Source organism: Xyrauchen texanus, chromosome 15 (assembly GCF_025860055.1).
Source record: "Xyrauchen texanus isolate HMW12.3.18 chromosome 15, RBS_HiC_50CHRs, whole genome shotgun sequence".
NCBI classification, from domain to species: Eukaryota; Metazoa; Chordata; class Actinopteri; order Cypriniformes; family Catostomidae; genus Xyrauchen; species Xyrauchen texanus.
Window position 1 is genome coordinate 8,987,388 of NC_068290.1, and position 13,128 is coordinate 9,000,515.

The window sequence follows — 13,128 nt, forward strand, 5'->3', positions numbered from 1 at the left end:
AAGGATCTGAGATACAAGGAATGAGACCAACATAGAGTTCCTTATAATTATCAAACTTGAATTCTCTCAGATCATTTATCTGACTCTCAAACTTGGAGTACTGCTTCCTTGGCCCTCACCATGTTCACGCTGCAGTCCAAATGGCGCTACCTGATCATGCTCTTGGGTGTCCAGTTGGTAGTCATGGCTATTCTCTCCAGAGAGGGCTACCAGAAAAAAGTGTCCTATTTTTTTCGGATTTTCCGTAAACCGGATTCTGCAGGGGGAAATGTAGTCGGTGGGCGGAACCACACGGACGTCTATGCCAACCTTTCCCTACTGGGCCACACTCTGACTAAAGATGACCTGCCCTACTGCCCCAAGCAGTCTCCTCTGATTGGTGAGTTTGATAGCTCCCATTGGCATTGTTTTGTGAGGTTCCTGATCTCTCTATTGTGCGTCCATCATCTCAAGTGTGTTTGCCATAACAGGAAGTGCAAGGGAACTCCTTCACTTAGACTTGACTTAAAGCTGAATATGTAACTTTTTCAGTGTTAAAATACTTCTATCCCAGCTTAATATGCAGAGGCAACTACAAGTAAGAAAAATGTAAACACTGTGTCTCTGTGGCACTATAAAAATTATTTTCGTTTGTTTTGAGCAACCCGCTAAGACCTGCCCCAGCAATGTTACTCGACCAATGGCGTAAGTTGGGGGCAGGACTATCTGACTGTTTGAACAATTGCAAGCAATGGGCATATTCATAAAGCTGTTTTGAAAACATATGTTTATTTTACATGCTTCTGCTTTAAAACCATTTCTATAATAAGTGTCTGGTGTCTGTTTTAAAGTGAAAATGCAAAGTAGTTATTGATTAGTGCAAAATCAAACAAATTGTGATGGTGGCAAGTCTATGTGGAAAAACATTCCACCTTTTCAGTATCACTATTACCATATTTACAATACACAGTAATGTACTATAAATACTTTTATAACCCATAGTTAACATGATCATGTAACCATTATATCTGGTTTATTTCTAGAACACACACAAGTCCAGTCATGGTTTCTGATATCTAGGTGTTTAACTAGAGCAACCACTTTGCAGCGTGTTAGTCAGTACTTAACATGGTATATCATGTTTCCATCATTTTGGGCTCTTAGACTTCCTTTAAAGGGATTGTTGACCTAAAAGTTGACATTCACTTTCGTTGTATGAAAAAAAATCCAGTGAAAGTGACTGGTGTTTCGTTGAATAAAGCACTGAATGCGAGTTTGAAACAAATGGCGATTCATATAAATGGTGACAGAATAAAAAAAATGTCTGGGTGAACTATCTATTTTATAATAGGCTAATTGTTTTCTCCTCAGCCAGTAGATGTTACTGTTCACACTTCTGTTCTTATATCCAGGTGGACCAATCCATGTCACCTTCCCTTCTGGGCTTACACTTGCCGAGGTGGAGAGAAAGAATCCACTTGTTGTCCGTGGGGGGCGCTATAGGCCACCGAACTGCGAGGCACGCCACCGAACTGCTATAATCATTCCCCATAGAAGTAGAGAGCATCACCTTAAGTTCCTCCTCTACTATCTGCATCCCTTTCTTCAGCGTCAGCAGCTCAACTATGGCATCTATATCATTCACCAGGTGCATCACCTTAATTTACATTTGTGGCATTTAACAGAGTCCGCCTCTACAAAAAGTGCTTTAGCTTGAATGCAATTCAGGAAGTTATTTGCTGGGAAACAAATTCTACTTGTACAAATAGAAATGTTTTCCATGCCTTTTGAAAATCCTTGTTCCCATTCGTACTAATGGCTGGTGAATTGAGAATTTATTAGCAACATATATTTCTAACCGCCAGTGAAAGTTTATTTTGCATCTATTAAAACATTGTCCCTATGACAAAGTAACTATTTTGCCCACAGTATTGTGTAAACATCTCAGAGAAATGGCAAGGAATTTTGATCCTCTTTTTGGGCTCTATGCCAGGAATGTGTTGCCTGTTCTGGAATTATAACCATGAAATAAAATATTTTGTCTTTCTATCTTAAATTTCCATTTAAGGTGAAAGTTGTTTAATCTGAAAAACAAAAACAAGCCAATTGTTCTTCTTTTTACTCTGTTTCCAGTGTCTTGGAAACTTGAGAATATCAGAGAATGGAGAATTGTGATTAACAAGCATGGAAAAGTTATAGAAATGAATACAATCTTAAAAATGTTGGACTTTGAATATGCTATGTTGCAATACCTTCAACGTTACCTACAAAACTGGTCAGTTTTGTTTCTCACCAAAAACAAAGATACACTCTCAGAGCACTTTATTAGGTACACCTGTACATCTACTTATTCATGCAATTATCTAATCAGTCAATTGTGTGGCAGGAGTGCAATGCATAAAATCATGCAGATACGGGTCAGGAACATCAGTTAATGTTCACATCAACCATTGGAATGGGGAAAAAATGTATCTCAGTGATTTCGACCGTGGCATGATTGTTGGTGCCAACCGGGCTGCTTTGAGTATTTCTGTAACTGCTGATTTCCTGGGATTTTCATGCACAACAGTCTCTAGAGTTTACTCAGAATGGTGCCAAAAACAAAACACATCCAGTAAGCGGCGGTTCTGTGGACAGAAATGGCTTGCTGATAAGTGAGATCAATGGAGAATGGCCTGACTGGTTCGAGCTGACAAAAAGGCTACGGTAACTCAGATAGCCACTCTGTACAATTGTAATGAGCAGAATAGAATCTCAGAACACACAAAATGTTGAACCTTGAGGCAGAAGACTACATGAGGCATTTTATTATGACCATAGTGTTCCTAATAAAGTGTTAAGTGAGTGTATATTTTGTTGCTTGGTTACATTTAAAATCTAAAAGTCTAAAATGACACAACTCAACTGTGCCTTCTGTTGTTTCTTCTTAGAAATAGTGCTCCGTTGTAATCACTTTATCCTGTTATAGCGGTCCATCTAGATGCAAACCTGTACTACTCATTCTAAAAGTCCCCCCCTCCAACCGATCTGTCATTTTATTGGAAATAGTTACGAAAACACACAAAATCCTTTTGTTTTTCAAACTATTGCAGCAATGTGCTAGATTCAAACCTGATTCAACAACATTCCCAGGATTTATTATTGTTCTGTACCTAGGTTAAGACAGTTTTATGTAGGATTATAGTTCTATGACATGAAATTGTTACAGTTTTTGGAATTGAATCGTTTTTGCTCAAGAATTCATGACCAGATAGGCTTAATGGGATTGCAATCCTAAAATAGAATTCACCCATGATGACGCACAAAGGGATTTTAACTATTATTATTCTATACCTTTTTTGTATTTAAAAATGTTCTGCCTTTAAAATAGCCATGAAAGCTGGCTTGGTGTTAAATATTTAACAAACAAACATTATTATTCTTATTATAAGAAATAGTAATAATAATATTTCACATTTTTTATAAGATTTGTGCCATGCCATTGATTTGTCCTCTGAGAAATACTTATTTAATGCAAACTCAGAAGTCTGAACATGTACATTAAAACACTGGATTACCATAAAAAGAAAACCATCTTATGTTTGAGACTCTGATATTCCCACCTCACATCCAGAGGGCAAGGATTAGAAAGTAATCCTCATTAATCTGGCCTCTGAATCCTAGCCACGTTATACATTCAGTCGTAATGTACACAGAAAAGCAGACTGCATTTTCAAGTCCGAATGCTTTATTTTGTCTTTACCTGTTTATGTGTCACTGGATTCAATGGTATTCATCCATTTATGTTAGTGGACACTATACAGTATCATAAATCTGTTGATTCAGTACTTATCACTGTAGACTGTTCCATTATAATGTGTGTGTGTGTGTGTGTGGTGTTTAGGCTGGTAATTACACCTTTAACAGAGCGAAGTTGATGAATGTGGGTTTTCGTGAGGCCATGAGGGAGGAGGATTGGGACTGTCTCTTCTTCCATGACGTAGACCTGATTCCCGAAGATGACCGCAACACTTACATCTGCGACACTCACCCCAAACATGCCGCTATTGCCATGGACAAATTTGGCTACAAGTAAGTCTTCAGCTAGTCTGAAATTCATTAGGTTCTCTTGAACACCTGCACATATTGATCGGATATTAAAACGCTTTTAAAAAGCTCTCCCAGTCATGAGACAGGGAAGAATTGCAAAAGTAATTTAATGTCGCAGTCTTTAGGACATTTAATTTCCAAATAAAAGCACATTTAAATCATTGCAAGTTTCGCAGTGTTGTTCTTTTTTAGCAAGTAAATCATTGCAAATATAATTTGATTGACCAATATTTGTTTTTAATGACCGATACGATACAGATTTTTTTTTTTAAGTGTCCTATAACCAACATGAATAACCAACTTTTAATTATTGTTTTATTTCTGCATTTAGGCACATTAACACATCATTTATCACTAACTTCTGTTGAACTGCTGCAAAAACTAATTTTGTGCAGTCTTCAAAGTATTAATTTGAACAATTTTAGTTGCATTATACACTTGTTCAAAGCCCCTCACGTAATTAATATTTAAAATGTCAAGTCTTTTGTGTTCAACTTCATCTGTAAACCCAATATTAAAGAACTGATCAAATATCAGTCAAACCTATTATCGGTCTATGTCTATATTTAGAATTTTCAATATATTGGCCAGCACTACATGCAAAGCAGGCATAAAGAATATTTATGAATATTATGTTTCTTGTTATCAATCAGGTTGCCTTACAAGATGTATTTTGGAGGAGTGTCAGCTCTGACACCTAGGCAGTACCTCAAGATGAATGGGTTCCCAAACAATTACTGGGGCTGGGGAGGCGAAGATGACGACATCGGAATCCGGTGAGTAAGTGTGTTTCATCTTGTGTTCAATGCGTTGGAGATGTTGAGTGTGTAAGCATATGCTTTGTGTGTGTGTGTATGGAGAGGCTTTTGTGTTGTAGGGGCCCTGCTGTTGTGTCAGAGCTGACATTAAGCCATGCGGCCATGTTTAAAAACTGCATTTTGGTGATGCTGCTCAAATGTAACCACAGACAATTTTAGTAGATTTGTAAGAAAATGTATTATTGATTATACTTACCAGAATACACATAAAAATAACATAGGAGCAAATATTGTTGCAATTTAGTTGCGATTTACGCTCATTCTCTTATTTTTCTGCATCTGTATCTTAACTTTCTCTATCTGTTTTCTTTTCAATCTCAGGGTTTCACTCGGAGGAATGCTGATCAGTCGCCCTGCTGTAAAAGTGGGCAGATATAAAATGATCAAACACAAGCATGACAAGGGCAATGAAGTGAATCCCAGAAGGTACAATCTCCTTTTCCTCAACTGTCTATTAAATGCAACTGACGTGATAATGTTTCATCATATCTTTTGGTAATCCTTCTCTTCTGTTCATCTTCTGCTCTGTAAACCTAAAAATGTTAATCTGTTAGTTGCATCCAATTTTTAAGTTAAAAAAACTCCCAAGTTTAAATTGATAGAACTTTCAGATTTTGAATGTGTACTACACAAGTTAATTGCTCTTAACTTGAAATATTGAGTAAGATAACTCATACATTGAAATATAACTTAACTTGAATTTAACTCTTTGGCTAAACTTAAAATGACCATGTAAACAGGGCCATAACCACAATATACATTGAGGGGGACTTGAGGTGGACAAGTCCCCTCCAATATTCAGATATGGCCAGATTGTCCCCACCAATAATTGATATCCTTGTTGCTGTTCTGCTGCAGTCCATTATGCACCGCTGTATAATTGCCATTTAAGTTGTTGCAGGAATAACATAATGGTTTTAAAAAAGTGTACGTTTTTAGCATGCTCTGTAGTCTAACACCTCTCGCCAATGTCATATGAGATAGCCAATCAAATCGATGAAGGCGGGACTCAAGTTTAAGATGGTAAGCGGAAACCTTGTGGATTATTTATATTCCAGCACCATGCGTCAGCAAGCAGTTTAGGTTAAGAGTGTTAGTGTCATGTAAGGAGTAAGTGTCTAACTAAACATGCAGTGTTTGTCTTCTGTTTTATGATTGAAAACCAAAAGTAATTTCCAAAGGTGCCAGCTATATTCACCATTTGGCAAATTTGCCATTTTTAAGTGAAAATGTCATGTAGAGTAGGTGATTCATATGCCATTCATAACTGTGAATGTGAAAACATTAATGGAGAAGTTTTCAGCAAATCAGGCTCAAGACTAAGAGTGAATGTGTGTATATTGTCAAGGAATTGAATGAATGTGGTAATCTTGCAGGCTTTGAAGTAGCTTTTTAGAAAATTCACTCGACGTAGATAATGATCGATAAAACTCAAAGTAGAGCATTTTCACCCAGAGATTAGAACTAAAACATGGTAAAACCTGTGACTTCTGCATTCCATTGAGTTTTTAGGTTGTAGCAGAGACGGTGTCAAATATTTTTAATCCAAATAGATTTTCGAAATAATTAATTTTTCTTTAATTCTAAATTTTGTACATAATCTCCCATGAGCCATTTTATTTTGAGTAAGTCCAAGTCTGTGCTCCAAAAATTAGCCACCAGTTAAAGTAGTTCAATATGAACGTTTCTTCCATACAATATTTTTTGGGAAAATGTTATGGAAAAGAGCAGCGTTGGGATTCTCATGCAGACTTGAGGGCAGTAAATCATTTTGTGTATTTTCTTTTTGTTAGCTAGTGAGACAGCATAAACAGAAAGAAAAGATGACTGAAACAGGTGAATTGCTAGCAGTGAGACAGTGTTTGTTTGAACTTGATGAGAGAGGTCAACGGAGAATGTACAACTCTGTACAATTGTAGTGAGCATAATAGCATTCTTAGAATGCACAACACATCCAACTTTGAGGCGGATGGGCTACAACAACAGCAGAAGACCACGTCGGGCACTTTATTAGGACCATAGTGTTCCTAATAAAGTGCTCAGTGAGTGTATTTGAATTTTGCATTGTTTTCCCCCTGCTGTTCGTGACCCTATCAAAACAGATATGCAACACATTTTGTGTGTCAAAACCCACCTGTTGAGAACCACAAACCAAGTACTTAACTATTAGATGTTGAAATACCAAACTATTTTCTTCCATGCAGGTTTAACATGTTGGCAAAAACCCGGCATACATGGAAAGTGGACGGTATGAACACGGTGGAGTACGAGATTGTGTCTCGGGATTACCAACCACTTTACACCAACATCACCGTCAACATTGGCACAGAGAAAGGCCTGTATCTGGCAAAAAAAGCTGCTTCCTAGTCAGACTAGCCAAGCAGTCTTTCCTTGTGCCAGTGCAGCACAGCCTGCAGAACTCTTTCTCCATATACACTGGCCAGTGATTCAAAAGAGACATCCTGCCTTTATTGCACCACAGACCTTGTTTCTGTGACTGTGGTGCCACCTAGTGGTCCCAATATTCTCTGCCTATTTGGTCTGTTCTTCCCCAAATTTTGACATCTTATACTGGTTCAATTTCTCCTTCAGGATGCAGAAGATAACTGGTACTGACCTTTCCAGGAACTCATGGCCTCTTCAGTGAAGGATCACTCTGAAGGAAGAATGTGTTTCCCAATGGACAAACTCTTCGTACATCCTCTGTGCCCAAGGGCACCATTAAAAACCTCTGTTGCCTTAGAATCAAGCTGCACTCTCTCCTTACATTTCTCATATGATGACTGAAGTGTTGCCCATGGTTGACATAGAGATGGTTAAATTCGTTTTCTGCCACTGCATAAGAAGCATTGTTTGCTGCACTACTCCGTGTCCGGTGCATTATGTCCAGTAAATTAGTACTGTAACTTTATGCAGGTGTGTGGAGTGGAGTTTTTTTTTTTTTTTTTTTAATGGGATAGTTCACCCAAAAATTACAAATTTAAATTTGGTTATTTTATTCACTCTCATGTTGTTATAAATGCATATGATTTTTTTTTTTTTTCCACAAAAGAAGAATTTACATTTTTAGTTGAACTATTTCTTTAATCTTTCATTTTGAGTAACTCCAACTCTGGCCTCTTTTTGGTAGTAATAACCACTTTACATGTACTGGTGTTTTTCATTTTTATTTATTAATTCCCGAATTGTCGTTATTGCGCTTGGTTGGCTTTATAATCAATGCGCTTCCATTCAAGACATCATATTTTACCTGCATGAATTTCTGTTGCATTTTTTTGTTTGATTTGCTTGATTGAGCATTTGTAATGGTTTTTCTTTTGGCTCTATTAGTGATAGGCATGTTGAATATATCTCTATCACTCCGTTTGGTGAGAGAACATATCACATCAGTTCAGAAAGCATTGTCACCCGAGTCAAATTGAAATGTTTGCTAACACACCTAATTATACAAACTTAAGCTTTGAATCCGTTTCCGTTTCCTTTTGACCGCACAGCTTGTTAATTCAAATGAAATTGACCAACCAATTATACAGTTCTATCTGAAAAATTGTTAGAAAAACATTGAAGCTCATTGATAGAAACACAAGCAGAAAGAATTTGTGCAAATTGTTTGGAAAACCTCGCGTAAACTGTTCCAATGAATTGAGCATCCTAAAGTTTGTACAACCGTACTTAAAGAAATTGGTAGATTGAATTAAGGTTTAAGCATGATTTAGAATTCATTCTGCTTGTGTTAAATGAATGAAGCCCTTTATTATTTCTCTGCGATTGCATGATTCAATTTCATTTTTGTACATTTCAAACATTTCATAACTGCAACATTTCTCATCAATTTTGGGAAATATCAGCATCAGTTTTACTTTGAATACTAAGAATTAGACTGAATTATGGCCTTCACTGGCTAATGTTAACCTCAAATATGCCAATACCTTCTACCAAGCTGATTAATAAACCTTAGAAACACTTATGTTGTTCAGTCCCTCCACATTTTGAAAGGGGCTCTTTTACTGTCAGGTTGCCAGAGACATGGATGTAGTAGACTGCTCAGTCCATATGTATCAGTAAATGAGTGTATGGTTGTCTGCATCTCAAATGTGTATATGTATGATGGAGTTTGTTAGACTGACAGAACTGGATGATCATATGTTGTTTGTTTCAGATACTGTTTGTTCTGAATGTTTAAGATGAATGTACAGCTCTGCTTTCTTCCAGTGAATCTCATGAAAGCATGTCTGGGTCATATTTCATAATGAAAATTGGAAACTGCATTATGCTTTAAAAATGAATAAAGCCCATTTTTAGGATCATTAGGTTTTTTTGCATTGTGACATTTTGATATTAAGCAAATTTTTTCTCAAATTCTCATTAGCGTAATGCATCTGTATATTTTACTTTTGAGATCTTATTTTCATTTCATATGTTCATTTTATAGTCATTTTGTTATTTCATTTGTTCGCAGTGACGATTCTCAGTAATAGTATTTTTAGTATCAACAGTAGAGGTTTTTGAATGTCACAATACAAAAAAATAAAACAAGTCTTAAAGGGATAGTTCAACCAAAAAACAAAATACACTCATCATTTAATCAACCTCATGCCATCCCAGATGTGTATGACTTTCACTGAACACAAAGATTTTTAGAATAATATTTCAGCTCTGTAGGTCCATACAATGCAAGTGAATGGTGATCAGGCCTTTTGAAGCACCAAAAAAGAGATTAATTAGCATAAAAGTAATCCATATGACTCCAGTGGTCTAATCAATGTCTTTTGAAGTGATCCAGTTGGTTTTGGGTGAAAAAAGTGAAAATATTACTTTGTCACTTTACATCTTGCCATTGCAGTCTCTAGGCCCAATCATGATTTCAAGCTCAATTACAATTCCTAGTGCTTGGTGCAGAGTGCTAGATGGCTCTATAGGAAGTATAATTGAGCTTGAAATCATGATCGCCAAGGAGACTGCAGATGTCAACATGTACTGTGAAAAAAGTTGTTACATTTTGGTCTGTTCTCACCCAAAACCAACTGGATCGCTTCAGAAGACATTGATTAAACCACTGGAGTCTGATGGATTGTTTATGCTTGTTTATGCTATATTTAAAGTTTTGGTCACTTCATTTTCTTTGTGAGGACCAACAGAACTGAGATATTTTTCTGAAAATCTTTGTTTGTGTTCTGCAGAACAAATAAAATCATACACCTCTAGGATGCCATGAGGGTAAGTGATGAAAGAATTTTCTTTTTTGGGTGAACTATCCCTTTATTATCCTTTCAGGTGAAAAATGGGCCAGACATGTTCTTAACAGGCTTTGTGAGGTTCACTATATTGTACGATATCGGGAACTTGTGATGGGTCATTTCAAAATCTAGTGTTGGTTCATTATAAATGTATTTGATGTGATGGATGCAGAGAAACCAAAAATTCATATGTTAAGTTTTTGTTTTGTAGCAAGAATGATTCTTTTCTTTTGACAACAGTACTGGTCTACATTTATTACAATGAGGCCATTTACGTTCAATTTCAATTACCGGTACGTTCATTTCCAAGTTCAATTTGACCCATACATCAGCTTATTGCTGTTGATTGACCGTAACACGTCACGTGATGATCATGTGATGATGATGTAATGGGTGCTTTGCTCTTTAAGGAATGTTCCGGGTTCAATTCAAGTTAAGCTAAATCGACAGCATTTGTGGCATAATGCTGATTACCACAAGAAATAATTTAGACTCGTTTCTCCTTTTCTTTAAAGAAATTAAAAAACCATGACATTACACTGGGGACAATGGAAGTGAATGGGGCCAATTTTTGGAGGGTTTAAAGGCAGAAATGTGAAGCTTATAATTTTTATAAAAGCATTTGCATTAATTCTACTGTTAACTTGTTATTTGAGCTGTAAAGTTGATTAAGTTGTAATTTTAGTATTTGTTGACATTACATCGTCATGGAAACAGTTGTAAAATTGGCTATAACTTTACACAGAAAAGTTTAGTAAGTGATTTATTCACACTAAAATCATGTGTACACACATGTCCTTTGTTTTGTGGTTGCACTTTGAAAAAAGTGAGTATTTTAATGTTAACAAATTGGCCCATATTCACTTCCATTGTACTGCAAGTGCCTCACTGGAACCTCGATTTTCTTATTTATTTTAAAGAAAAGGAGGGACGAGTCGAAAACATTTTTGTGGAAATCAATATTGTCACAAATGCTGTCGATTGAGTTGAACTTGGAACATTCAATTAAGCTCCTAAAATGCATGTTATTTTTTTATCACAAATGAAAGTTGAGAAGTTAGATTTGATAATTATTCATATCATGGAATGTATTAGAAATATGCTCCGTTGTTTCAGCAATGAAAGATATAGTTAACCCTCCTGTTGTCCTTTTGGTCAATTTTGATCCATATTGAAAAACATTCAAAATGCAAATATTATTGATTAGTGTACAGTGGAACTAAAGACTCCCCTTTTATTGTTGTCCCAAAGTGTATTATGATGGGGGGAATAATGTATACCAAATATTAATGGAGCAACATCATTTTTAAAGATAAAAAATGTATATATATATATAAATATCTAAAAACTTGGCAAATATTGGACTAGTGTCTGTGTGTGGATGTGCATGTGTGCAAAACCCTGTTTTAGAGGAAAGTATGCAATTTGTGGGAAAGATGCAGTTCCCCGTGAAACAGGTGGGGAAGTTAAAGACCAGTATAGGGGGCTAGGGGCTAAATTTGTAATATTTTTAGCTAATTTTGATTCATAAATGTAAAAAAATATATATATATTCAAAGCTGGAAAACATTCAGAAATTTCGAAGGTAAATGGTCACAACTGGTTCTTCCCATACGGGTCAAAATTGACCATTAACCATTAAGACAGTGGAAGGAACAGTTTGTTTTAAATTGTTATTTCTCTTAATTAAAATGTGCAACATCAAAAAAATACTTAGGTTTTTATTTTTATGGTCTTGACAAAGTCACAATGTTTGGTTTCAGTACAAAAAACTATGTGGCATTTATAACTTATTCTTTACCTGGCCTGGGTCATAAATGGCCATAAGACAATAGGAGGGTTCAGTTACATGTACATATCACAGGCTTTATGCTACTCAGGTGGTTTTGATGGATCAGATGTTTCTAAATGTGCATTATTGGGCTTCGGCAATCTAGGTTGAGTTCTTCGATGAGCAGTGCTCTGATGTGCGTCATTTTATCCTTTTTACAAAGTCTGCACACTACACCGTGGCCTTACGATGATTTAATAAAACATATGTTAATGTATTAAATGTCTTGTGTCTTTTTGTGACTGACTGGTGTATTGGTGTAAAGGGAGGGCAAAAAATGCTTATGCATTTCACAAAAAGATTACTGCACGACAGTGAAATACATATCTGGGCTTTTCACTTTTAAGCCTGGGTAAATGCAATGCTTCACAGTTCCTGTTCTTTTTGATTAGTGAATTTTCATGGCTATTCCATATGATTATTTTTAAAATCATTTTCATTCAGATCGATTCACTAATGATTCAGATAGATTAGTGAAGCAGCTCAACTGATTATAACATTATAAGTATGTCTGTAATTGCATTATGAAAAGCAGTGACTGATAATTGTGTAATTCTACAAGTAAAAATGCAATTACAGATATAAAAATTATGTTTTTTATTAGTTGAAATTCCATTTTGATATAAAGAATTGGTATTACTGCGAGTATTACTATAAAAATATTATCATGAATTAACATTTTTACTAGTACCAATGTAATTACTGGTATCAAGAATTGTAACTTTCACTAGTAATAATACTATTCCTAATATTAAGGATTAGTATGAAATTGCATTTATTATTAATGATGAGCTGTCACTGTTTGTGATCAATTGTATTATTTGCAAGTATTTAGCTCTTGGAGTTTACATACATTTGTTTGACAAGAGTTAAAATGGTACTGTCACTTTAAGAAAACCAGCACTTCAGAGCGATGATAATAATCTAATAGAAAATTATGGAATATGTGATTTAAAAAAAAAAATGTAATATGTAATATTTTAAGTTTATCTTAAGCCCATACATGCACAGAAGTAAATCACTGGGTTAAAGGACACCCTGGCCTTTATAGAGATTACAAATATTTGGGAGCTTGGCAATGACAACTTCCTCTCCTTAAATGTATGACATTACAATCCAGCATGTAAAATTCAATATGAATTAAACACACACACACACACACACACACATTGTC

The 13,128-nt window shown here is 35.6% G+C and overlaps 1 protein-coding gene across 2 annotated transcripts in view; it reads left to right on the top strand.

Annotated features, from left to right (window-relative positions):
* The window catches only part of LOC127655636 (beta-1,4-galactosyltransferase 3-like), a 38,028-nt gene extending 25,865 nt beyond the window's left edge, over positions 1 to 12,163 (top strand). For both annotated transcript variants that reach the window (XM_052143533.1, XM_052143534.1), the window contains exons 3-8: positions 71 to 379; positions 1,392 to 1,627; positions 3,863 to 4,050; positions 4,722 to 4,844; positions 5,208 to 5,312; positions 7,091 to 12,163. In XM_052143533.1, the coding sequence (XP_051999493.1) occupies positions 121 to 379; positions 1,392 to 1,627; positions 3,863 to 4,050; positions 4,722 to 4,844; positions 5,208 to 5,312; positions 7,091 to 7,253 (1,074 nt within the window). In that variant the 5' untranslated portion in view covers positions 71 to 120 and the 3' untranslated portion in view covers positions 7,254 to 12,163. The remainder of the gene's footprint in view (positions 1 to 70; positions 380 to 1,391; positions 1,628 to 3,862; positions 4,051 to 4,721; positions 4,845 to 5,207; positions 5,313 to 7,090) is intronic.
* Positions 12,164 to 13,128: the final 965 nt, after the last annotated feature.